This window comes from Brachycentrus maculatus, unplaced genomic scaffold (genome assembly GCF_059751285.1).
Source record: "Brachycentrus maculatus isolate JH-2025_06_01 unplaced genomic scaffold, ASM5975128v1 h1tg000450l, whole genome shotgun sequence".
NCBI lineage: Eukaryota > Metazoa > Arthropoda > Insecta > Trichoptera > Brachycentridae > Brachycentrus > Brachycentrus maculatus.
In genome coordinates, this window is record NW_028281197.1 from 42447 (window position 1) to 66547 (window position 24101).

General features: G+C 29.5%; 1 protein-coding gene across 2 annotated transcripts; it reads right to left on the reverse strand.

Annotated features, from left to right (window-relative positions):
* Nucleotides 1–4964: 4964 nt before the first annotated feature.
* Nucleotides 4965–19241, reverse strand: LOC148302470 (pancreatic lipase-related protein 2-like). 2 transcript variants are annotated; one of them, XM_088271564.1, is made up of 6 exons: nucleotides 19017–19241; nucleotides 16108–16217; nucleotides 12276–12546; nucleotides 9189–9431; nucleotides 6714–7016; nucleotides 4965–6261 (listed from the first exon to the last, which is right to left on the reverse strand). In XM_088271564.1, exons 1-5 carry the CDS (start codon nucleotides 19108–19110, stop codon nucleotides 6721–6723), a joined length of 1014 nt encoding a protein of 337 aa, XP_088127690.1. In that variant the 5' UTR covers nucleotides 19111–19241; the 3' UTR covers nucleotides 4965–6261; nucleotides 6714–6720. The 2 variants fall into 2 exon arrangements, with proteins under 2 accessions (XP_088127690.1, XP_088127691.1); XM_088271565.1 differs by lacking the exon at nucleotides 4965–6261 and having other exon boundaries at nucleotides 6626–7016.
* Between the last annotated feature and the right edge of the window lie 4860 nt (nucleotides 19242–24101).

Below are 24101 nucleotides of genomic sequence, written 5' to 3' on the forward strand. Positions count from 1 at the left end.
CATGTAAAGGATTTTTTTGTGCAATCTTGGAAATGTAATTTTTTGGTCAGGACCTCCACATAAAATGATAACATATTGTCAATGTTCACTTATTTACAAAGCGTTTTATTTATTATCACCTTATACTTTTTAGTACCCTAACTCTTCATGGACAATAGTTGGTTTGGTCACTCTCTTATTTTAGGGTGTTAAATGCTCCCCAAAAGCGGATGAATCTGTATGTTCATGGGTATATAATGTAGAATGCAAGTTGAAACTACCACATCAAAGATCCACGATGGTCTCCCAAGAAGAAAACAAGCATGGATAGTTGTTCTTTAGTCAAATATTCTGGAGGTAAAATAGTCCTCTGCTTCATACGATTGCGGAAGGCATGTACGAAGGCACAAACTACAGAGAATGACTCCACTTAATCTCCATGGACCACTACATGCATTGTTTCAAAATCTCAGAGATCTACAGTTGTACAAGATGTCTCTCACTTGTTGATGCTTTGACGCCATTTCAACTATCAAAGACAACAGCCGAAGGTGCGTTGCTGGAGCCTGGGTGAGGACCTAACTGACCGATATCGGGTCCACGATAGTTCATAAGAGATGTCACGAGAGATGGTATCATACACGATAAAACTAATGATGGACATTGGTTCCATAAACCAAGCTAGGACACAAAATGCCGAAACCTCTTCTAGTGTAACTGAAGATCTGTTAACAACAGTGACCAGTCCGGCTTCTCCTGAGGAGTTTTGCGAGGTTTCCTCCCAGCAATGATCAAATGCTGTGAAGTTCCTGATTAGCCCACATAATATTATCCCTCCTACTCCCAATACGGATTAAAATAAAATATCTATTTTCAAGGTAGAAGAAACAATAATTTACTTAATGATTTATGAACCTTGTACAAAATAAGCAAGGTAAATAATATATGCAACGCACATTTAAAAAAAAATACCTATATGGACCAAATTATCTCCGACATGTGCTGTAGCGGGTACGCCGAGTTGAAGAGACAAGTGAAGACTGACCATTAAACAAGCAAATCAATCGTCACCCAAATTTTAACCTATGGAGATGATTAGGAACCGAAACGCAGGTCTGATTACCTTGTCTTCGTATTATTGACGATCAATAATTGATTTCAACCATAGTCAAAGTGAATGTCCCCTTCAAAGCTTTACTAGAAAAATACGAATGATACTGAGACTAGGAACGTGGTTGTCAATCATAGGTAAAATGGTGAATGCTACGTATGGTATACAGTGCTCACTTAAACCAGACAATGCCAGAACACATACCCTGTTAATACCCAGACCTTTTATATTGTCACCTAAATGGAGTTCTTCATCATTCATGTCATAATGATAATAGAATTTTAATATGAATAAGTTCTTAGTAGAGGAAATCTTCTTCTTCTAACCCTTATCCGGACCCGATGGTGCATAAGGCAATGCATCGTATTGACGCAGTGTACCTTAATCGTTTCTTACATGAAGGCAAAAGGAGATCTCTCCTGCGCTTCAGGGACCAGTCATATCAAATACATGGCAGAGTAAAAAATCACTTATATTTATTTTCACCCCCACTGATAATTGAACCCGGGACCTCCAGAACGGTAGCTTAAAATAGAAATCAAGATTTTTCGAACAAAATTTTGGACACACTATATATGCACGAGTATGCTGTGAGACCTATTAAGTTTTTATTAACATTTTTTCAGCATACGAATAAAATTGTTAAGAAATTATCATTGACGTCATTGTTCGAATATCAATTACAATCCCAATGTCAACTATGTATTCATCAACAATCGTTCAGATATTTTTTTTGTAATATTCACAATAAGTACCTACAATCACTTTAAATAATATCAGACTATTTAATAACGTCTCTCAATTTATTGAAGGTCGCTATTAATACTAGAATACCGAGAAAGCAACAAAGAGATTTCATACTAACTAACTAAATATAATTTTTTTTTATTGACTTGGCGTTTAATTTGTAGAACTCCATTTTAATTTATGTATTAATTTTAAATCAAACACAGATTTTTTGAGTCTACTAAGTTGTATTTTATTAACAAAAAATACATAAAAACCTATAAACAATCGTTTGATGATGCCCTAACAAGGCGAAACAATTGTCACAATAGAATTTTTTATGTGTTTTTTGTTAATAAAATACAACTTAGTAGACTCAAAAAATCTGTGTTTGATTTAAAATTAATACATAACTAACTAACCATCACGCCGCTTCCCCGCAGGGATAGGCAGAGAGAATAGAACGCCACACCACTCTGTCTTTTCAAACATTCTTCGCCTCTTCCACGTTCATGCATCTCCTCATACATACCCGCCGATTGTTACGACTCCTTACCTGACCATGTATGTGAATTTAAACTGGGATATGAATATTGCATACAAATGAAAGTGTCTCTGTTTAATAAAAGCTTTTATCAACCCAACAAAGATGGCTGTTATGACCTCATATGTACTTTGTAATGAGATTGATTAATATATCTAGGAGTTCCAAGAATTTAAGTACTGTGTTTGTCAATCATATGTAAAATCAGTGAATGTTGCACGTGCGTAAAGTGATCACTGAACCAGATTATGACAGGTCTTAATTCCTGTAAATACCCAGACTTCCATATTCCAATTCGGGATCAAAACTGTTAAAAAAAAGTGGAGATAATCTAAGATTATTTATCTATATTTAATGATTTTCATATATATATATATATATATATATTTTTCTGGCGTTTCTCATGTGTGTGATTATAATCTAGGATGCGGACCTCACATACTAATATAAGAGTTTCTGCTTAGTAAAAAGTTTCTTTCAATCTCACCAATAGATGTCTCTAATGAAGTTCTAGTGATTCAAGAACAAGGTTTCTAAATTGGTTCATATATATAGAACTTCCAAGAATTTGAGTAGTGTGGTTGTCAATAATGGGTAGAATTGGTGAATGTTACACGTGTGTAAAGTGATCACTTAAACAAGCCGATGACGGTCGTCAGCCCCGTAAATGCCCAGACTTCCATATTATTCTTCATCTTTGATGAGGTGTCAAAAAATAATAATATTTTATGTTTCTCTAATTGAAATGAAGGTTTTTCATTTTTATACGAAAGTAGATGGGAGCTGACAGCCAGGGTTTGTGGCCGAGAGTTCAAACCTTCAAATTCAGTATGCAAACGGCCGCACTCAGGGTCGGACTAGTTTCTTATCGGACTAATTAAAAAAAATTAAAACCCTTATCCGCACCCAATGGTGCATAGGGCACTGCTTCATATAAACGGAGTGTTATCTTGATCGTTTACAAATGTAGGAAAGATGATCAGCCTTCCGCTTCAGGTACCAGTCCAGGGTAATATTGAATTAATATTACCCTGGTGAAAAAATCACTAATATTTATTTGACCCCCCCTGGGTATCGAACCCGGGACCTCCAGAACGGTAGCCAAGCGTGCTGACTATTACACTACGGAGGTGGACAAATTATATGCATATTTATTCGATATATACATATTTATTCGAAAATATAAAAATATGTGGAGTTAAAATAAAAATATATAAATAAAATAAAATATAAAATATATAATTTTATAAAAAATATATACATATTTATTCGAATTTGACTTTTATTTACAGTATATTGAGTCATCAAAAAAGTCACTCCCATTTTTTGGTATATTTTTGAAGAAAAAAATACTTTATCGAAAATCATTTTTTTACTATCTGTGACCTTTCGTAATTTTTCAATTAGTTTCCATAATTCCATGGGTGTAAAACTCCGTGGTTTATCGTCGAAAAACTTGGGCAAGTGATTTTCTTGGAGGGAAATAAGTGAAGGTCCTTTGTTTACTCAAAACATTCACATCGTACACTTTACAATTTTGCTTAAAAAAAGCTAAAAACGCTGCATGTTTTTGCAGCGTTTTTAGCTTTTTGAAGTAAAAAAGTATCACATCACACTCATTTTCAAAGCAATATAACTTTTTACACGACTAACAAATTAGAAAACCATTATTTCAAAAAATGTAAAATGAAATGTAAAATGTTAAACACATGTTTGATTGAGACAAGCGGGAATGTATTGCCCGATATATGTCGCTCACTTCTTTCAAGAACGTCATAAATCAAAAAACTTGATTTTTCAAAAATAAATAAAAGCAAAAATATTATGAAATGGAGAATTTTCCCATTTTTAAAAATATTTTTACAGTATTTAAAAAAAAAACTCAAGTCACAAACCGATCATTGTTTTTGACCTCTCCCTGTTCTCTGATTGGCCGATATGGGTTAGAAGTCAAGTTTCATGAATATATCGGAATTTGAAATATGTACAACGCTATATTTAAGTATTTTTAGCAGGGTTTTCAAGTATTTTCAAATATTTCAAACAATAAACCCACAATTGACATTCCGATGGAGTATTTTTTTAATCTTATAAAATCTGGTGGATTTTGAAAGTAGGCGACACAAACAGTCATCAACACATATCGCTCACTCCTTTCAAGAACGTCATAAATCAAAAATCGTCAATTTTCAGTTCTGCATGTTTTCGGGATGCCCAAAAAATGTACTATATCCTAGCAAAAGAGGCATATTTTTAATTTAATATTTACCCGCTACAGGGCAGAAAGTGTTATTTTTGCATTTTTAAGAAAAGGTATTGTTTAATAATTTTTTTCAATTTACTTAATATTTTTCAAATGGAGAAAAACCTTCCGATTTTACCTAAAAAAATTTGTTACACAGTAAAAAGTTAAAAAAGTGGCTTGATACTTATTTTTAATAAATCGTATTAAATTTTAAAAAATTAAAAACGTTCTCCTGAAAAATCAAGTATTTTGATTTATGACGTTCTTGAAAGGAGTGAGCGATATGGGCATTATACTTGATAGTAGTTTAAAGTGGAAAGTGCAAATAAGCACTACGGTTAAAAGAATTAGAAAGCTGATTTATATACAATATTTATTAGACTACGGAATATTCTATCTTTAAAACATATAAAAATGGTGTATTATGCTTTCATACAATCGATTCTGCAGTATGGAGTTATAGGTTGGGGAGGAGCTTGTAGGACAAATTTAAAATCACTCTTAATTATTTATAAAAAATGCAAAAATCATTATTAAAAAGCACAGAACTTACCCTTTAAAACTAGTATTCAAAGAACTTAATGTACCAACTTAAAAATGATTTTTTAATAAAGCCTCTATCTTATAAACTTTTAAAGAAAAAAAAACTAAAGTGCAAATTTCAAGTAACCCTAGATTTTCTAATAATTCAATATTGCACGGATGTAAAACAACTGCAGCTTTAAACCATTATACGGATGTAGGTAATTATTTTAAATAATCTTTCGGAAAACTTAAAATATATAAAAAAATTCAAACTTTTTAAACTAAAAAAAAAACATATAAGACTCACCCCTACCTATACTCCATACCAAGGAATATTTTTTAATGTTTAATTTACTTTCTTTATAAAAAAAAAAATTGTAAAACGAACTCCCTCTCTAAACACTATCTACTTTATTAGAGAGGTAGAAATGTTATATTTGAAATGTATTGTATATTTACCAACTATTTTGTATTATTTTAATATATATTTTGTAAAAAAAAAAACACTACCCAGTGGCAAAAAACCTTATTGTATGACATTGAAAAATATTTTCATGTTTTTTTTTATCTCCTTAACTTTCAGTAACTTCACAACATTTTGAGTGTGTCCAAATACTTGTTAACAAATCTGGATTATCTCCAATTAATTTTTCATATTATTATTTTGGCATCTCATCAAAGATGAAGAAGAATGTGGTTAGGAATATAGTTGTTTGGTTGTCAATAATGAGTAGAATTGGTGAATGTTACAAGTGTGTAAAGTGATCAGCTAAACCAGCCTATGACGGTCGTCAGCCCCGTAAATGCCCAGACTTCCATATTCTTCTTCATCTTTGATGAGATGTCAAAATAATAATTCGGTAACTGCTTTTTATTTCGAAGAAAAACTTATTTTTTCAATACATAAACGGTGTATTGAGCTTAACATTCTTCTTCTTCTTTTTCTGCTTGGTGAGGCGTTGTGACCTATTTTTAAGAAGAATTGGCTTCCTGCGATGTTGATTTCTAGCTGTCAATCCATTTCTTTGGTGGTCTGCCTGGGGTTGGCCGTGCAGTGCAATGTGGGGGAGTCTAGATGGTTTAATTCTCCTCACATGCGCTAACCATTGTCTTCTTCGTTGCCTTCCCCACCTAATTATCGCATATATTAGAATTCTTATTTAAAAATAATATATATAAATAAAACTCTTATCCGCACTCCAATGATGCATAGGGCACTGCGTCATATAAACGCAGTGTTATCTTGATCGTTTACACATGAAGGAAAGGTGATCAGCCCTCCGCTTCAGGTACCAGTCCAGGGTAACAATATGAAATAAATATTACAGTGAAAAACTTCACTATAATATTGATTTAATTTTAGTTTTTCAATTACAGTCTCTTATATTTATTTTTCCCCCTTGGGAATCGAACCCGGGATCTCCGAGCGTGCTGACCATTACACCACGGAAGCGGACGATCCTTATTTACCAACAAAAATATTAAAAGCTGACGAAATGGAGAGATTTGTTGGAAACAAATTGTAAAAGAAGGTTTTATTTTCACTATGGACATAAATTTTAAACAATTGTCTGACACTATACTTTCATCCTAATCACGTTCTGGTCGAATGCCTTCCTCCCCTAGACCAAATAACTCTTTCCCGTTTGTCCTGAGGTAAAATGAACCACGAGATTTAGGGGATGTTCTGAATCCTATGTATTCCTTCTCATTGTAGATGCAGTCTCCTCTCTGGAAGCTCTCCCAGTCGGGGCAGCTTACAGCCATGAAGTTGTCTGGGTACAGCGCTGCTTCAGCGAAGTATCTCCAGCTTCTTTGGTGATCACTCAACGTATCTCGGGAACCTTTTTGGTGGACTCCTCCGTTAGGATAGAAGTCCACGTGTCCTTAAAAATGCATTCGTCAAATTATAAACATGACAGGAGGGTTTTTTGCACCTAATATTTCGTCTTTCATATGCTAAATTAATGTTTGCTACTTATTATTATTTTTTTTTTACAAAAATGTTAATTATATTAGTTTATAACGACTCACCGAGATTTTTATGTCTCCCGGTTTCGAGACGTACCCGTCTCTTCATAAGAACAATCACTACCACAGCATGCAAACAATACTACCCTTCACCACCAAAGCACCATTTACATACTCAAAACTACACGAAATGTCTAACACATGTGATTTTTGGTCGAACCGAAGACCAACATGCACTTAGGGTTAAACATGCGCTAGTGTATTGTTTGCATGCTGTGGTAGTCATTGTCCTCACGAAGAGACGGGTACGTCTCGAAACCGGTTGATATAAAAATTTCGGTGAGTGGTTATTTACTAATATTATTAAAAAAATTGTAAAAAAAAAGAAAAAATGACAAACCACAAAGTAAATGCTCTAAATATTAAAAATATTGAGAATGTTTGCTATATTGCACAGTGTGTATATGACCCATCTGGTTTTACTTTAATACTGATAAGATTATTATAAGCATAAAAAATATTGAATTAACAATTGAAATTATATTCGGTAACAAGTCAGTCCATACAGTAGGCTTTAGTTTCATGTAGTAAAAAAAAGGCCGAGGAAAGCCGAGAAAATTATATGAAAATCACTTTGAATTTGTTGCAATAAAAAAATAAGAACATTTCAAAAAAAAATAAAAATGTAAATTCGTACAACCAAACAAAGCATATTGCTACAATATTATTATTATAGCTATCAAAAATTAAATAGATACAAAAACGTCTTTTTAACCAACCGTTGCTTTTTATTCTCTATCGAATTCACTGTCTTCAATATATCGCTCACTCCTTTCAAGAACGTCATAAATCAAAAATCGACAATTTTCAGTTGTGCGTGTTTTCAGAATGCCCAGAAAATGTACTATATCCTAGCAAAAGAGGCATATTTTTAACTTAATATTTACCCACTACAGGGCAGAAAGTGTTTTTTTTTGCATTTTGAAGAAAAGGTATTGTTTAATTATTTTTTTAAATATCCTAAATATTTTTCAAATGGATAAAAAACCTTCAGGTTTGACCTAAAAAGATCTGTTGCGCAGTAAAAAGTTCGATAAGTGGCTTGATACTTATTTTTAATACATTGTATTATATTCTCAAACTTAAAAACGTTCTCCTGAAAAATCAAGTATTTTGATTTATGACGTTCTTGAAAGGAGTGAGCGACACGTATTTTCTGATGGATTTTCGAGTAATGCAGTGATATAAATGTTGATAATATAAATCGTCTGGATCGTCTACAAAATCATAGCTCGTTTCATTTTAAATTTTTAAAATAATAACCATGTATCACCTTCTCGCACGGAACTAAAATGGCTTCACGTCAACCAGCGCATAAATCTTTAATCTCTCACGCTACTTTATAATATTCTTCACAACCTAAATGCACCTAAATATATTTCTGATAACTTTATAAATCTCTAAATCATGGTCTATCACTTCGTTCTTCCCAAAAAAGAACACTGTCCATTCCTCACCATAACACATCATTCTTCAGGAATTCCTTCTCAGTCTAAGCGGTCAGATAAAGTTAAATATATTTTTTAAAACTCTCCTTATCATTCGTCGCTCAATTTGTGTAATACCACTTTGAAAAACACCACTTCGTGACTTCCGGTTTCAGATTTCTGAAATGTAATCACCTAAGAAATTAAATTGTAAAAAAAAATCCTGGAAATAAATCGTCTTCAGGTTGTAGGTTCATTTGTCATAGTCAACATCACCCAGGCATTACCTTCGTATCATATTTTCTTTCTGCAGCATCCAAGAGTTCTTTCATATTCATCTAGATGTCTTTTGAGATTGCCTGGTTTACAAAACGATCAGGTTCTCTACGTCCTATGTAACCAAACCATCTAAAAAAGGCTTTCTTCTTTGTTAGATGGAAAAGTTTAAAAAAATTAAGTATGATTTTAAAAATAAGTTTTTGTGGTATTTCTAAAGGCTTTAAATGACTGTCGAGTTATTAACCTTGAACAATTATTAATATTATCAAAATTTTTGTTAAAAAAATATGTCAAAAGACTTGATATGTGATTTTCACCAACCTGTTGATGTGAGGTGTCCCATTCCTCCCATTCCAGAATGGACTATGTCTACAAAGTCTGCGTCCGTCTCAGTTAGGATATTATCTAAAGAACCATTGAAGTAACAAGGACCGGCTGGATCAAGACCAGTTATCCTTCCCAGTTTGACTCCTGACAGAGAATTGAACGTTTTTCCAGCAAATGCGGCCACTGTAGCTCCAGCGCTCGTGCCAATGAGATGAATGTCTTTGGGATCAATTCCAGCTGAAAGAAGTTTTAAAAAATCACAGGAATTGTAAGTGTTTCCAAGCATTTCTCCACAAATCTGGGTAACTGTACCGAGGATTTTTTTTATTTATTTATTTTATTTATTTATTTTTTTAAAACTCTTTATTCCAGCTTGACTAAGTGGTGGGTGCAATACTTAGTCAGCCATATATGTTTTACAACATTTTATTTATACAAGAAATTAAATTAAATTAAATTATTATTAAATTAAATTTTTGCATTCTGAATATTTTTTATGTATTTAGTATATGTAGTTACATTTTTTAAATACAATTTGATACAATTTCTATATATTTATACATATTGCAAATTTATAATTTTACAACATTTGAGTGTGTCCAAATACTTGTTCACAAAATATAGATTATCTCCAACTACAGGAGTTATTTTCATATTATTTTTTGACATCTCATCAAAAGTATGGGCATTTACGGGGCTGAAGACCGTCATAGGCTGGTTTAAGTGATCACTTTACACACGTGTAACATTCACCAATTCTTCCCATTAGATGTCTCTAGTGAAGTTCTAGTGATTCAAGAACAATGTTTCAAAATGTGTTCGTATATATAGAACTTCCAAGAATTTGATAAGTGTGGTTGTCAATAATGGGTAGAATTGGTGAATGTTACACGTGTGTAAAGTGATCACTTAAACCAGCCTATGACGGTCGTCAGCCCCGTTAATGCCCAGACTTCCATAATCTTCTTCATCTTTGATGAGATGTCAATAAATAATATTATAATTTTAGTTTCGCTGTGCCTCTTCAAAAAAGAAGACTGAGCTCTTGTGCTTGGAGAAGGACTTACACTGAAGGTTTATTGTTTTATTTGATTGATGGTATATTAGTTTTTTTCTTTTCTTTTATATATAAATTTTTAAGATTAACATGTACTGGACATTAATTTTTTTCTTAAAAATTTTGATATTTTGATTTTCATGTATCATTATTGCTTATATCCGATTATACATATTCTATCACTCGCTTGAATAATAAGGTATTGCATTAGACAATAAGCAGTTTTTTGATATTCTGTTTTTGTTTTCCATTTAAGAAGATAATGCTTAAAATCAATGTATACATGAATAAATTTTATGATATAAAGTAAATATTTTAAGTAGTAAGTACAGCACGAATAAACAGTTTTCTGAAATTCTTAAATTCCTTTTATTTTATTAAATAAATATCTTATTATTAAAATAAAACATTTGTATGATTGTGTGAGACCACTTTTAAGTTTATTAATTTAAACACGACTAGTTACAAGGGCAAAAAATGTTTTCATCGTTAGTTGGAAAAACAAACTTTGCGTATTAACTTGAAAATGCAGTTTTAAATTGTATTTTCATGTTATGATGATACATCGTACGTCGTTGAGAACATCTGTAACATATGTAGTTCTTGAAACTAGTCGTGTTTGTATCATTATTATTATCTCAAAAATCGCATTTTAAAGTGTTTTATTGAGACAATAAAATAAATTTCATTGTGACTGGAAGTTCGTATATTGGTATGACTTCCAAAAATTTCAAAACAAGAATCAGGGAACATGAATTATGTTTGAGAAATAATAATTTTTCGGAATTTGCTAACCATTTAAGAGATAATGATCACAAATTTAACCACAATAACGTAGAAATCGTAAGAATAATCAATACGAAAAGCCATAAACTACAACATTTTGAAACAATAGAATTTCATAATAATAAAAATAACAATAAACCCATAATTAACAATATGACAATGACTAAAGCCTCTCCCCTTTTGTCTTTGTTCCCACTGATAAGAAATAAAAATTAAAAATTAAAATTAAATTAATAAATAAAAATAAGAAACAGCTACTACCCCCTCTTCAACCTTCAACGTCCCAAGGACCCAACTGTAAAATTTAGAATTAGCTTCACATACGGTGTTCGAAAATAATGCGGAATGCATCGAAACACGTGTCACAGTAGATTTTAAAAAATATTGGTATTTACTAAGTAAAACATTAATTAAAAATGAATAAAATAAGCATGTTTTTCCACAAAGTTAATGTGGAATAACATTATCTGCACCCAATCGTGTATCGGGCACTGCATCATATAAACTTAGTGATACTTTATGTTAACACATAAAGTATCACTAGAAGGAAAGGTGATAAGCTCTCCGATACACGGCTGTCCAAATTTAAAACACAGTAAGGGACATTTTTATGTAGTAGTTTTTTTATATTATTTTTTGACATCTCATCAAAGATGAAGAAGAATATGGAAGTCTGGGCATTTACGGGGCTGACGACCGTCATAGGCAGGTTTAAGTGATCACTTTACACACGTGTAACGTTCACTAATTCTACCCATTATTGACAACCACACTACTCAAATTCTTGGAAGTTCTATATATATATGAACCAATTTAGAAACCTTGTTCTTGAATCACTAGAATTTCACTAGAGACATCTATTGGTGAGATGTAAAGAAGCTTTTTATTAAGCAGAAACTCTTATATTAGTAGTTTTTTTTGCATTTTTGGACTAAGTAGAGTCTACTTAGTCCATAAATGCAAAAAAAAACCTACTACAAAAAAATGTCCCTTACTGTGTTTTAAATTTGGACAGCCGTTATACCAACTGTCTGCAGTTACGATAAATAAATAGTCACAATATTGTGTTATCTTATCAACTTTTATTTACAACTGAATTTTGCAACTTATCATTGGTATACTATACTTATTATTGGTATACTCAAAAAATCTAAGTTTGATTGAACATTTAATACATAAATTAAAACGGAGTTCTAAAAATTAAACGCCAAATCAATTAATATTTCTTTTCACCTTACCCTCCACAAAGTTGACGAGTTTCTTCGCTAATCCTTCACCAATGAATTTTAGGTAGGATACACCCCTCGAAAAAGAATTCTCCATCAAAGCATTGGCTTCCATATAAATGATATTTCTTCCCCCCGCTTGTATAATCGCTCGCGGAAAATTCATATAATAGAAATTGATGTGCTTAGCAGAAAGGCCATGAATGAGGATGACGGTAGAAAGATTTTGGTTGAAATCTGGGTCCTTTAATAAATCCGTTCCACTTGTGAGCACATACGAAGTCTGAAAATGCATATATGATTATCATTGTAATACACGAAGACGTAATAAAATACACGTGGAGCCGATAAACACATCTTAGTTTGGAGTAAAGTCCTTATAATTGATTGCCTATACCCTAATTACCCAGCTACCTGACATATCGCTCACTCCTTTCAACAACGTCATATATCAAAAATCGTCAATATTCAGTTGTGCATGTTTTCGGAATGCTAAGAAAATGTACCATATCCCAGCAAAAGAGGCATATTTTTAACTTAATATTTACTCGCCACAGGGCCCAAATTACCCAGCTACCTAACATATCGCTCACTCCTTTCAACAACGTCATATATCAAAAATCGTCAATATTCCGTTGTGCATGTTTTCGGAATGCCCAGAAAATGTACCATATTTTTATGTTAATAATTACTCACTACAGGGCAGAAAGAGTTGTTTTTTCATTTTGAAGAAAAAGTATTGTATATTTTTTTAAAAATAATAATTATTTTTCAAATGGAAAAAAAACAATTAGGTTTTACCTAAAAAGATCTGTTGCAAAGTAAAAAGTTCAAAAAGGGGCTTGATATTTATTTTCAAAACATTTTATTATATTTTTAAACTTTAAAAATGACCCCTGAAAACCCAATTTTTTTGAGATATGACGTTGCTGAAAAGAGTGAGCGATATATAAAATAGAACCCAGTCAGGGGTAAAAAATAAATGAACTTAAAAAATACTTCATGGAAATATTTGTGTTAGTTATTAGTTATATTTTCTCATTAGTTTCCTGTAAAAAGCTTTATGTAAAAACCTTATGTTTTTCTTATATGCCTATTTACTATACCCGTTTAATGTTTAATATTTCATATTTATTGATTTGACTTTAACTTCGTGGTTTGACGTCTGAAGTTTTTTTAAACTAGTCGTGTGAAATAAAACTCAAGTAGTGGTTGTATACAAGTGTTTAATTTTTAATAATCAATATGGAATTATTACATCGATATGTTCGGATTTTCGAGGAGCTGTACCTACGCGTCTATATAAAATAAATTTAATATAAAATTAAATTTATTTTAATATATATTTTTGAACTAATTTTCTTTCAATTACTCTTTTCTTATCAAATATTCATTTCAAAGAAGAACTTGTTTTATTATGTATTTTTTTTTCACCTATTTACTATTTCATTCAATCCACCTATTTCATTCAATTTACGGAAAAAAATATTGTAAAAACTAAAATAAAAGTTGATTTATAAACATATAAACTGTTTTATTGCGGTATGAGTGAAAACGTCATCCACTTTTTATAACGAATATTTGTTTTTAAGAATATACATAAATTATTAAAAGTCATACAAAATTGTTATTTAGGATCAATATATCTTCGATACATCGTAATAAAGTTTACTTAAGATCCAAGTAACATTAAAGTACCGTAGAACGGGGCTACTTGAACTTTGATGTGTTACTTGATCCCAGTACAAAAAAGATACTTAAATCTGTATTTGGTCTACAGTAATCAACGTATCGTGACAATAAGTGTAACCTGTCATATGAATATTTTTTACCGTAGAACGGGGCTACTTGAACTTTGATGTGTTACTTGATCCCAGTACAAAAAAAGATACTTAAATCTGTATTTGGTTAACAGTAATCAACGTATCGTGACAATAAGTGTCACCTGTCATATGAATATTTATTACCGTAGAACGGGGCTACTAGAACATTGATGTGTTACTCGAGCCCAGTACAAAAAAATGAGATCGTGGTATCTATCAAAGTATCGTGACAATAAGTGTCACCTGCCAGGGAAACAATGAATCATGTCGATACGTTCATTATTGTAGACCAAATACAGATTTTAAAAAATCTACTGGGCTCAAGTAACACATAAAAGTTCAAGTAGCCCCGTTTTATGGTAATTGATTTTCTTGTTTAAAACACAAAATAAGTTTTTCTCGAAATACATATCGCTCACTCCTTTCAAGAACGTCATAAATCAAAAAACTTGATTTTTCAGGATAACGTTTTTAAAGTTTAAAAAAATAATACAATGTATTAAAAATAAATATCAAGCCACTTATTGAACTTTTTACTGTGCAATAGATCTTTTAAGGTAAAACCTGAAGGTTTTTTCTCCATTTAAAAAATATTTAGTATATTTAAAAAAATAATTTAACAATACCTTTTCTTGAAAATGCAAAAAAAACACTTTCTGCCCTGTAGCGGGTAAATATTAAGTTAAAAATATGCCTCTTTTGCTGGGATATAGTACATTTTCTTGGCATTCCCAAAACATGCTCAACTGAAAATTGTCGATTTTTGATTTATGACGTTCTTGAAAGGAGTGAGCGATATATGGTTATAAAATTAAAGGCAAAGAGTTAAATTTTTATATATATATATATATATATATATATATATATATATATATATATATATATATATATATATATATATATATATATATATATATATATATATTTATTTATAATTTTTTTATTCAATTTAAAATCTCTATTTGAAATCAAATTTCGATGTATATTCTCAACAACAAAATATGTGGCTCCTTGTGTGACCGACCGCTTAATGATTTGGACTTTTGCAAGAACCCCCTTAATACTATAACCATGCTTTGGAATTAATTCCCATGATCTTAGACGCAACGACATAAGTTGCAAAAAGGCATAAGTTTTATTCATCATAACAAGAGTTGCAGTAACCAAAACATTTTAAACATTGATTTCAATTTTTTAACCCATAAGTAAAGAAGTTTTTTTAAAGGTATAATTTTTTTTTTATTCAAACATCATGTACAGAAAGTAAATAAGTACATTAGCGGGCTTATTGCTAAAAAGCAATTAAAAACAGACTAGTGATATTGAACAAAACGTTTGAGACCATTAATTGCTGTTTGCAATCAGAGGGTGATAGCACTTGAACATAAATTACAAATTAATAAAAAAAAACACAAATTACAAAATATTAAAATAAGGAGGGCAAAGGAAAAAGTTTAAGGAAGGAGGTAGAGGGAAAAACTAACCAATTGATGGTGGCGCTCGCAATGTGGCATGTTGCATTATCTTGTTGAAACCACAGCTCTGTCATATTAATTTCATTCAACTGAGGTACGAATAAGTCATTAATCATGGTTCTGTAGCTCTTTCTATTGACCGCCCCATTCTGGCCAGCATCGTCTTTAAAAAAATATGTGCCGATGATTCCACCTGCCCATAAAGCACACCAAACAGTGACTTTAAGTGGATGTAATGGTGTTTTGCCAAAGGCTTCTGGGTTTTCTCCACTCCGGCAATTCTGCTTATTGACATAACCATTTAACCAAAAATGTGCCTCATCGGTGAACTAAATTTTGAGTTGAAATAGAGGATCAAGCTGAATAACGTTTTCGACCCATTCACCGAACTTACGACGCGCATAGTGGTCTTTCAGTCAGTCTATTATCGGTGAAATGGCAAAACGTGCTGATAACAAATCAAATCTCATATTGAGAGTTGATTTCTAGACTGAAGACATAAAACAACGTACGTAAATCATAATTTAATATGTAAATTATACTTACTCGATTTTTCGGAGTCAGAAGTTCTAGCATAATTAGAGACATGTCTGGTTCCATTTTCATGTCGACAATCTGATTGTATCGATAATTGAATATACCCTTTAATTGCTCACCTACAAGTAATTGTAACCATTTAAATCCAAATTATAATAAACAAATTTACGTGTTTTCACCAGTTGAAGCAAATCGAGAACATTCGCGAGAATTTGCCAGTTGATGCTGCCCGTCAATTAATATTTATTTATTTTTTATTTCGGTATTCTAAATTTGATTGCATTTCACAATACAATACAATTTATTCTTCAAAACCATTATCCGCACGTCAATTGTGCTAAGGGCATTGCATCATATAAAAGCAGTGTTATCTTGATCGTTAAAACGTGAAGGGAAGTTCAAATTTTCAGTCTAATAGTTCAGGAAAGTAAAAATTTTCTGTCTAATATTTATTAATTATAATAGAGTGAAATTTTCACTTATATTTATTTGACCGCCCCCCTAGGGAATCGAACCCGAGACCTCTAGAACGGTAGCCGGTATGTATGTTTATATATAAATATATATAAATATATATATATGTATATATATATATATATATATATATATATATATATATATATATATATATATATATATATATATATATATATATATATATATATATATATATATATATATATATATATATATATATATATATATATATATATATATATATATATATATATACATATATATATATATATATATTTATTTTTTAATATATGTATAAAGGGTACTGGAAAGAATACAACAGATATTGAAAATATTAATATATTAAAAGTGCCAACATAAACTTCAAATATATATTAATTATAAATCAAACACAGATTTTTAAGTGTACTAAGTTGTATTTTATATATATATATATATATATATATATATATATATATATATATATATATATATATATATATATATATATATATATATATATATATATATGTGTATATATATATATATATATATATATATATATATATATATATATATATATATATATATATATATATATATATATATATATATATATATATATATATATATATATATATATATATATATATAAACATATATTTATATATATTTATATATTAATATATGTATAAAGGGTACTGGAAAGAATACAACAGATATTTAATATTAATATATTAAAAGTGCCTACATAAACTTCAAATATATTGGGTTGATGCAAAAGTAACGACCGTTTTTTATGATCCCAGGTAAAAAAATTTTTTTTCATAAATTATGAATAGTATCTTCTTTTTTTATGATTCCATTGTATAAAGGATGATTTCTCTCTACTTTCTATTCAGTTTTGGCCTGGCCAGAGTACAGTAATAACCCCTTGTATTTTTTCAAAATGTCGTTCGATAAAGTGCATTTACATCATTGTTTACTTTATGAATTCCGTAAAGACAATACCGCGAGTGTGGCAACCAAAAACATTTGTGAAGTGTACGGAGCAGATGTCATCAAAGTTCGACAGGTACGAAGATGGTTTGCAAAATTCCGATCTGGAGATTTTTCACTCATTGATAAACCACGTACCGGGCAGCCATTGAAGTCTGATGAAGACGAATTAAAAGTCATAATTGACACCAATCCACGTCTAACCATCAGAGAGATTGTGTCAATGATGGGAGTCAACCAAACAATCGCATTAAGACATTTGAAGCGTATGGAAATGGTTTCGCGGTACGACGTTTGGATACCTCATCAATTGTCGGCTGCCAATTTATTGGATCGTGTTTCAACGCGCGTTGCTTTGAGTGCGAGACAAAAACATGAACCTTTTTTGCATCGTTTGGTGACGGGAGATGAGAAATGGGTCGTGTACAACAACGTGACAAGAAAAAGACATTGGACTATACCTGGACAAGCCCCATTAACAACTTCGAAGGCCGAAATCCATAAAAAAAGTTATACTTTGTGTTTGGTGGAATAATAAGGGTATTGTGTAATTTGAACTCTTGGAACACGATAAGACAAGTACAGCAGAACGATATTGTCAGCATTTATCCAAATTGAACATGGTCCTTCAAAAGGATAGACCAGAATTGGTAAACAGAAAAGGGGAAGTGTTTCATCACGACAACGTGCGACCACATGTGGCTATGATGACCCAACACAAGCTAAATGAGTTAAATTGGGATGTTATCAAGCATCCACTGTATTCTCCAGATCTTGCTCTTTCTGAATTTTATTTATTCCGATCACTGCAAAAAAATTTAAATGATGAAAAAAATTATTCAATAGAGCAGGTAAAAACATCCCTTACTTCATTTTTCGCATCAAAATCCACGGAATTTTATACTACTGGTTTTATAAGTTGATAGAAAGATGGGAGAAGGTTATAAGAACTGATGGAAATTATATAATTTATTAAATAAATAATACACAAGAAAAAAATAATTAAAAAAATATATGTAAAAAACGGTCAAAACTTTTGCATCAACCCAATATATTAATTTTAAATCAAACACAGATTTTTGAGTCTACTAAGTTGTATTTTATTAACAAAAAGACATAAAAAATTATATTGTGACAATTGTTTCGCCTTGTTAGGGCATTATCAAACGAATGTCGAACGAAACGAAATATATACTATAAATGAAAATGCATGGCCAGTATCCAGAACATTGGGCTATCTCTGATTAGGAGTTGTTTTGAACAATTATTTTAATGACAACTCTACAAAGATGATCCCAATTGGGAATCCCAAGTATTTGTACACACTCAAAATATTGTGAAAAGTTAGTCTTAATATTTCAGAAAATGGATCAAAAGCAATCGAGTCCTCTATCAAAATCCGTCCATCACGAAAAAGCATTGACAATTTATGTTTAACTGAAGTAATAAATTAAAATACTTACAAAATGAATACGTTAGGAGCTCATACACATTTACTCTAATCGATGAAGTCCCCAGTATTAGAAAGCTCACGAAGAAAAGCGCTAACATTTTCATTTTTCCGTTGAAACTATATAAATATTAAATTTTAAAAATTGCAGCATGCATGAGACACTTTATAATATTTTGAATCAGAAATGGAAGTAAACAACACTAACTACTTATTATTTCAAGGCTATATCTTGACTGAAATTGAAATCGCTTCTCAAGTCTTGATATTATTCGTCAGTTTCCTCGAATACTATGAAGATGTATGATTTATGCATGAGGAAATAAGAAAACAACGCAAGGCTGCCTTTTATTGTGGTATGTAGATAAAAAATCTTAAATAGGTACTTTGATATCTTGAAGATCCGTTGCAAAGTAAAAAGTTCAATAAGAGGCTTGATATTTTAAATACGTTTTATTATATTTTTAAACTTTAATAACGATCCCTTGAAAAATCAAGTTTTTTGAGATATTACGTTGTTGAAAAGAGTGAGTGATATATAAAATAGAACCCAGTCAGGGGTTAAAAATAAATGAATTTAAAAAATAATTTATGGAAAGATTTGTGTTAGTTTTTAGTTTTATTTTCTCATTTATTTCCTTTAAAAGAGCTTCTTACCTTATGTTTTTTTTTATATGCCATTTACTTTACCAGTTTGATGTTTTATATGTCATATTTATTGATTTAACTTCAACTTCGTGTAATGATATATGTAGATTTTTAAACTAGTCGTGTGAAACAAAACTCAAGTAGTGGTTGTATACAAGTGTTTAATTTTTAATAATCAATATGGAATTATTACATCGATATATTCGGATTTTCGAGGAGCCGTACCTACAGAACCTACTACCTTTTTAAAGAACATACATTGGAATTTAATTTTTTTAAACATTGAAAAATTATTTTTTATATTTTTATGAACTCATTTCCATTCAATAACTTTTTTCTTTTCAAAATCAAATATTTATTTCGAAGAAGAACTTGTTTTATTGTGTATATTTTTTTCACCTTAATTACGGGAATTTTTAAAAAAAAATGTATTTAAACATAAAATAAAAATAAAATATTTTATGAAATATGAAACTGTTTTAATTAATGCGGTATGCGTGAAAACATCATCAACTTTTTATTACGAATATTTGTTTTTAAGAATATACATAAATTATTTAAAGACAAACAAAGTTGTCATTTAAATCGCTTCTGATATTATCCGTCAGTTTCCTCGTATACTATGAAGATGTATGATTTATCCATGAGGAAATAAGGAAACAACGTAAGGCTGAGATAATATATATATATATATATATATATATATATATATATATATATATATATATATATATATATATATATATATATATATATATATATATATATATACAGAGATAATATATATATATATATATATATATATATGTATATATATATATATATATATATATATAAATATATATATATATATATATATATATATATATATATATATATATATATATATATATATATATATATATATATATATATATATATATATATATATATATATATTTATATATATATATATATATATATATAAATATATATATATATATATATTTATATATATATATATATATATATATATATATATATATATATATATATATATATATATATATAAATATATATAAATATATATATATATATATATATATATATATATATATATATATATATATATATATATATATATATATATATATATATATATATATATATATATATATATATATATATATATATATACATATATATATATATATATATATATATATATATATATATATATATATATATATATATATATATATATATATATATATATATATATATATATATATATATATATATATATATATATATATATATATATATGTATGTATATATATAAATATATATATATATATATATATATATATACATATATAAATATATATATATATATATATATATATATATATATATATATATATATATATATATATATATATATATATATATATATATATATATATATATATATATATATATATATTTATATATATATATATAAATATATATATATATATATATATATATATATATATATATATATATATATATATATATATATATATATATATATATATATATATATATATATATATATATATATATATATATATATATATATATATATATATATATATATATATATATATATATATATATATATATATATATATATATGGCATGTTGCGCCATCTTGTTGAAACCACAGTGGTCTCACGTCAGTGCCATTCAACTGAGGCACGAAGTCAGTAATTATGGTTCTGTAGCGCTCTCCATTGACCGTAATATTCTGGCCGGCATATCTTTAAACAATTATGTATACACCTCTAAAAGAAAACATCATTTTTTATGTTTTATTTTTTAAGCGATCGGAGGTTTATTTTCAAACAGATTTAAGATTTTGAAAAAAATTAACGTTTACATTCATATGGATGAAGAAATACGTTTTTTTTAACAGTGCTTATAAATGGTTTGTGAGGCACACGACACAAAAACTGATTATGTCAGCCTTGCTTTGTTTAACTATTTATCATATTTCGTTTTTTTTCACGTTTGATGTATATTGTATATTTCTGTCTTTGCAAACATTCTTCGCCTCTTCCATGTTCATGCATCTCCTCACACATACCCGCCGATTATTACGACTCCTAACCTGACCACTTTCAAGTATTTGGCAAACCTGATCGTGACATGTTTTTCTCGGTCTTCCTCTCACTCCTTTTCACAATTACATTCGCCGCGTTAATGCCGAATCAATAAATAATAATAAAAAATGTGTTTTTCAGGATTTCGCCAAATTGGTCAAAAGGATAAGGAAATGATCATTTATATTGTATCCTATCTAATTTAGATTGCAGATACTTTGGAAGAGGGTCCATTATAAAGCACGCATAATCAATATGACTTCGGACAAGAGCGCATTAAAGCATGTTCATTGTAGTTGGGTGGGCACCCCATCACACTTTTGAAACTGCCCTTAGGATGTTAATATTCTTTTCACACTTAGCCACAATGTTTTCAATGTGTTTGTTCCATGACAGCTTATTATTTAATGTGACGCCCAAAAATTTTACATTGTCCTTCACAGGAACCCGAATTTTCCTCAATTTTATATTTAACTCGGGGATGTTACGCTTTCTAGAAAATACTACTATTTGGCTTTTGGACGGAGACAATTCCAAATTACTTTTCTCGAACCAGGACAGCCGTGGTATGAGTAATGTATTATCAAATGGTGTTATTGTTGCCCAAACATCAACTCTGAAAATAATACTTGATGCTTTGAGATGGATTTCCATGGAGGAAATATTCAACCAATTACAACATATGATTTTTAAACATTTATTTATATGATATAAGTTTATAAACATTAATTTAAAAAATTTTCATGTTTATTTTCATAAAGACCCACCAAACCTTTCTTAGGTTTTTATTTTTTTTTTGTATATCTATTTTAACCCTTCCCTCCCGTTGCTAAAAACTTTCGCGTGCACCGGTGGTATGTATTTTGTACACCATATGAAATGTGGTTTAAAAACGGGAAAAATTGTGAATATTACTAATTGATTTATTGACCAAAGTTGAAGTTGAAATGAGAAATGTATAAATTTTGTAATGGTAGCTCTGGTAAATATCAAAAAAAAAAATCGCATGTAGCCGCTATAGCTAGCGTAGCGGCACGACAGCCCTGAACGACGAGTTTTGCGCAACTAAAATGAGATCGTCGGAAACAGTATGAAGCCACGTGCGCGTGTACGTAAAGTGCGACACACACGCATACACCGAGAAATGTTTGTGTATTGGTGATTCTATTCCCGAATGTTTTGATAATTGATTTATTTTCTTTGCTGAAAATTAATAGCTTTATATTTTAATACTTTTATGAAGCACGTAATTGTATTACGGAAGAAAACAAAAATTCTGAGCCCGTATCAATAACACTTTATAAAGATATTCTCATTTTTAATGTCAAGTTGTAGTAAATACATATCACGGGAGGGGAAGGTTAACATAATATACACAAAAAAATATAAGAAAAAAAGTAAAAATAAAATCAATTTTACAATTTTCATAGTGTTAACTCTTGATTATTTATTCAATTGATGGCGCTGCAATCGGACATATTTCCAAATGTATCGAAAATCACACCGACATGTGAAAGGTTCCGAGAACATTGCATATATACAAGTTTCAAGAATTAATGCAATATGGATGTTCAGAACAATGGGCAGAATGGTGAACGTTACACAATCACATAAATTGAAACTCAGACTTAGATCTTCTTTCACATAAAAAAAGATGTTTCATATCAAGCTGGGACAGCTATAATATTGACATGTCATCCGTAGGGTGAAGAATCCAGTGTGTAATATATTATATATAGAATAATTAAATTTTTAAAATATTATTTTTTGAAATTATTTAATAGTGTATAATATATTATATTTACTTACAACTTTTTTTATCTCTTAATGTTTTAATAGTTATTATAACATAAATAAGGAATTGTTTAACTGGCTTTATTTTTATTAATACAACTTTTTTTATTAATGCAATTTTTATTATTGTTAATGTAACTATTTTTTTGTATATATTTTTTAAAAGTAAAGCTGTAAAATTCCTTAACAAATAAAATAAAATAAAACCCTTTTTTAAATGTCGTCAGTAAATTAATCGGTCAAAATTTAAGCTAAATTAAAAATTAAAAAGGGTATTTTCTAGCATTTCTCAAATATATGAATGTAATCCAGGATTCGGACCTCACTTACGAATGAAAAAGTTTCTATCATCCCACCGTGGATGTATCTAGTGAAATTTTAATGGAGTAACACAATATGTTTCGAGTTTGATTAACATATACAGAAGTTCCAAGAATTTGAGATGTGTGGTTGTCAATCATGGGTTGAATTGGTGAATGTTACACATGTGTAAAGTGTTCACATGCCTATGACAAATTTATTTATTTAAA

Bases quoted from the DNA above. Each gene is read 5' to 3' on its own strand.
- LOC148302470 (XM_088271564.1), bottom strand. From the start codon at position 19,110: ATGAAAATGTTAGCGCTTTTCTTCGTGAGCTTTCTAATACTGGGGACT. The intron at 12,547-16,107 runs GTAAGTATAATT...ATGCATTTTCAG, and splicing joins TTCTGACTCCGAAAAATCGA to ACTTCGTATGTGCTCACAAG. The intron at 7,017-9,188 runs GTTGGTGAAAAT...TGCATTTTTAAG, and splicing joins GGGACACCTCACATCAACAG to GACACGTGGACTTCTATCCT.